The following is a 1834-nucleotide window of genomic DNA, read 5'->3' as shown; positions in this document are numbered from 1 at the left end:
AAAAAAAAAAAAAAAGGATCAAGCTGTTAATCCCTGTTTGAGAATGTAATAAAGGGCTATGCAGATCTGATGTTAGGCACCATCAATTCGACAGATATTTATGATCACCTTCTACATTCTAGGCCCTGTTCTAGGGGCTGCCTTGGACATGTCATTTAACGGTTCCATGCCTGTGTCTCAGTTGTATGGTGGGAATAGGAATTGCACTCTCTACAGCTTTTAGGAGGAATTTAAACAATTCAGGAAAAGCACCTGGCACGTAGCTGGGATTTGGCAGGTGGTCAATAAAGAGTAACTGTTATTATTGAGGATAATCTTCAGGGAATCATAGGACTTAGTCAGTGTTGGTTCCACTATACTATGGAGCAATGGAAGGGGTTCTACACCAGTCCCCTGACACCTGCAACCCTCTCCTCCTGCCTAGATGCACATGATCCTGTGTGACTTGCAGCTGGGTCTTAGCAGCTCACACCGGGCCCTGGAGAAGCGGATTGACACACTGGCAGGGAAGCTGGACACCCTGACTGAGCTGCTTAACACTGCCCTGGGCCCACAGCAGCTTCCAGAAACTGGCCAGGAGGCCACGTAGCTGGTAAGTGGGTGGGGACTTGGGCAGGAAGGCATCCAAGAGGAAACGTGCCTGTGGCCAGCACCTTGTGTGGCTAAGGGGGGGAAGGGGACCTGGAGACAAGGCCATTCTTTCTCTTCAGCTCTAGCTCTGTCTGGAGCAAAGGACTCTGAGTTCAGAGCTGGATTGGCATGAAGGAGAGACTCTTTACTGACTCTTAATACCCTTCCCTCTCTTTCTTTGCTTGGTCTCTCTCTCTCTTCCTGTTCTCTGGCTCTGTTCATCCTATAACCCTGTACATATGCCGCTCCACACCCTGGCCTCTTGGTGCCCAGATACCCCTACCATTTTCTCCACTGGTTCCTATCTGCCTCCACCTTGGTGTGTCTCTTGCTCTCCTTCTTTCTGGTCTATCCATCAGTCTCTCTCTTTGTCTCTCCAGGACCAATGGAGGCGGGATCGGGCTACTTTCCCTAGGACTGAGGTGAAGAACATCTTCTCTACCACTTCAGACTCAGCCCTGAGGATTAAGCACCTCAAGTGCAAGGACCATAGGGGGACTCAGCTTTGGGAAAGTTGACTCATTGATGGCTGCTGGAGGGGACAATGGCTACAGGGGGAGGACCTGGCCAGCCTGAGGCCCAAAATGGGAACATGGTCACCACCCCACGAACCCTCATCAAAAACATTCTCACTATGCTGCTATAGATGACCTCTAATTTTCAGTTACAAGTGGAGGTGAGGCTGGGCGCGGTGGCTCACACCTGTAATCCTAGCCCTCTGGGAGGCCGAGGCGGGCGGATGGCTTTAGCTCAAGCGTTCAAGACCAGTCTGAGCAAGAGTGACACCCCATCTCTAAAAAAAAATAGCCGGGCGTTGTGGTGGCGTCTGTAGTCCCAGCTACTCAGGAGGCTGAGGCAAGAGGATCACTTGAGCCCAGGAGTTTGAGGTTGCTGTACTGTGGTGCCACAGTACTCTACCAGGGGCAACAAAGCGAGACTGTCTCAAAAGAAAAAAAGAAAAAGAAGTAGAGGTGCCTGGGGCTGGGTCCCAGGGGAGGAGGGAACTAGAGGTCAGGAGTCCAGGACTGTGGGAAGCTTCAGTTACCGCTGGGCGCACTGAAGAAACCAGGGATGAGGCTCGGTGCCTGTGGTTCAAGCGGCTAAGGTGCCAGCCACATACACCTAAGGTGGCGGGTTCGAATCCCCAGCCCGGGCCCGCCAAACAACAATGATGGCTGCAACCAAAAAATGGCTGGTGCTGTGG

At 52.0% G+C, this 1834-nt stretch overlaps 1 protein-coding gene across 1 annotated transcript in view; it reads left to right on the top strand.

The window, feature by feature from the left end:
- The window catches only part of KCNN4 (potassium calcium-activated channel subfamily N member 4), an 11593-nt gene extending 10281 nt beyond the window's left edge, over nt 1-1312 (top strand). Inside the window, exons 8-9 of the mRNA XM_003799493.3 lie at nt 425-592; nt 1011-1312. Of these exons, the coding sequence (XP_003799541.1) occupies nt 425-589 (165 nt within the window). The 3' untranslated portion in view covers nt 590-592; nt 1011-1312. The remainder of the gene's footprint in view (nt 1-424; nt 593-1010) is intronic.
- Nucleotides 1313-1834: the final 522 nt, after the last annotated feature.

The sequence above is a fragment of the Otolemur garnettii genome, unplaced genomic scaffold (assembly GCF_000181295.1).
Source record: "Otolemur garnettii isolate 467f Iridium unplaced genomic scaffold, OtoGar3 scaffold00152, whole genome shotgun sequence".
Lineage (NCBI taxonomy): Eukaryota > Metazoa > Chordata > Mammalia > Primates > Galagidae > Otolemur > Otolemur garnettii.
This window is presented reverse-complemented; position numbering and strand designations above follow the sequence as displayed.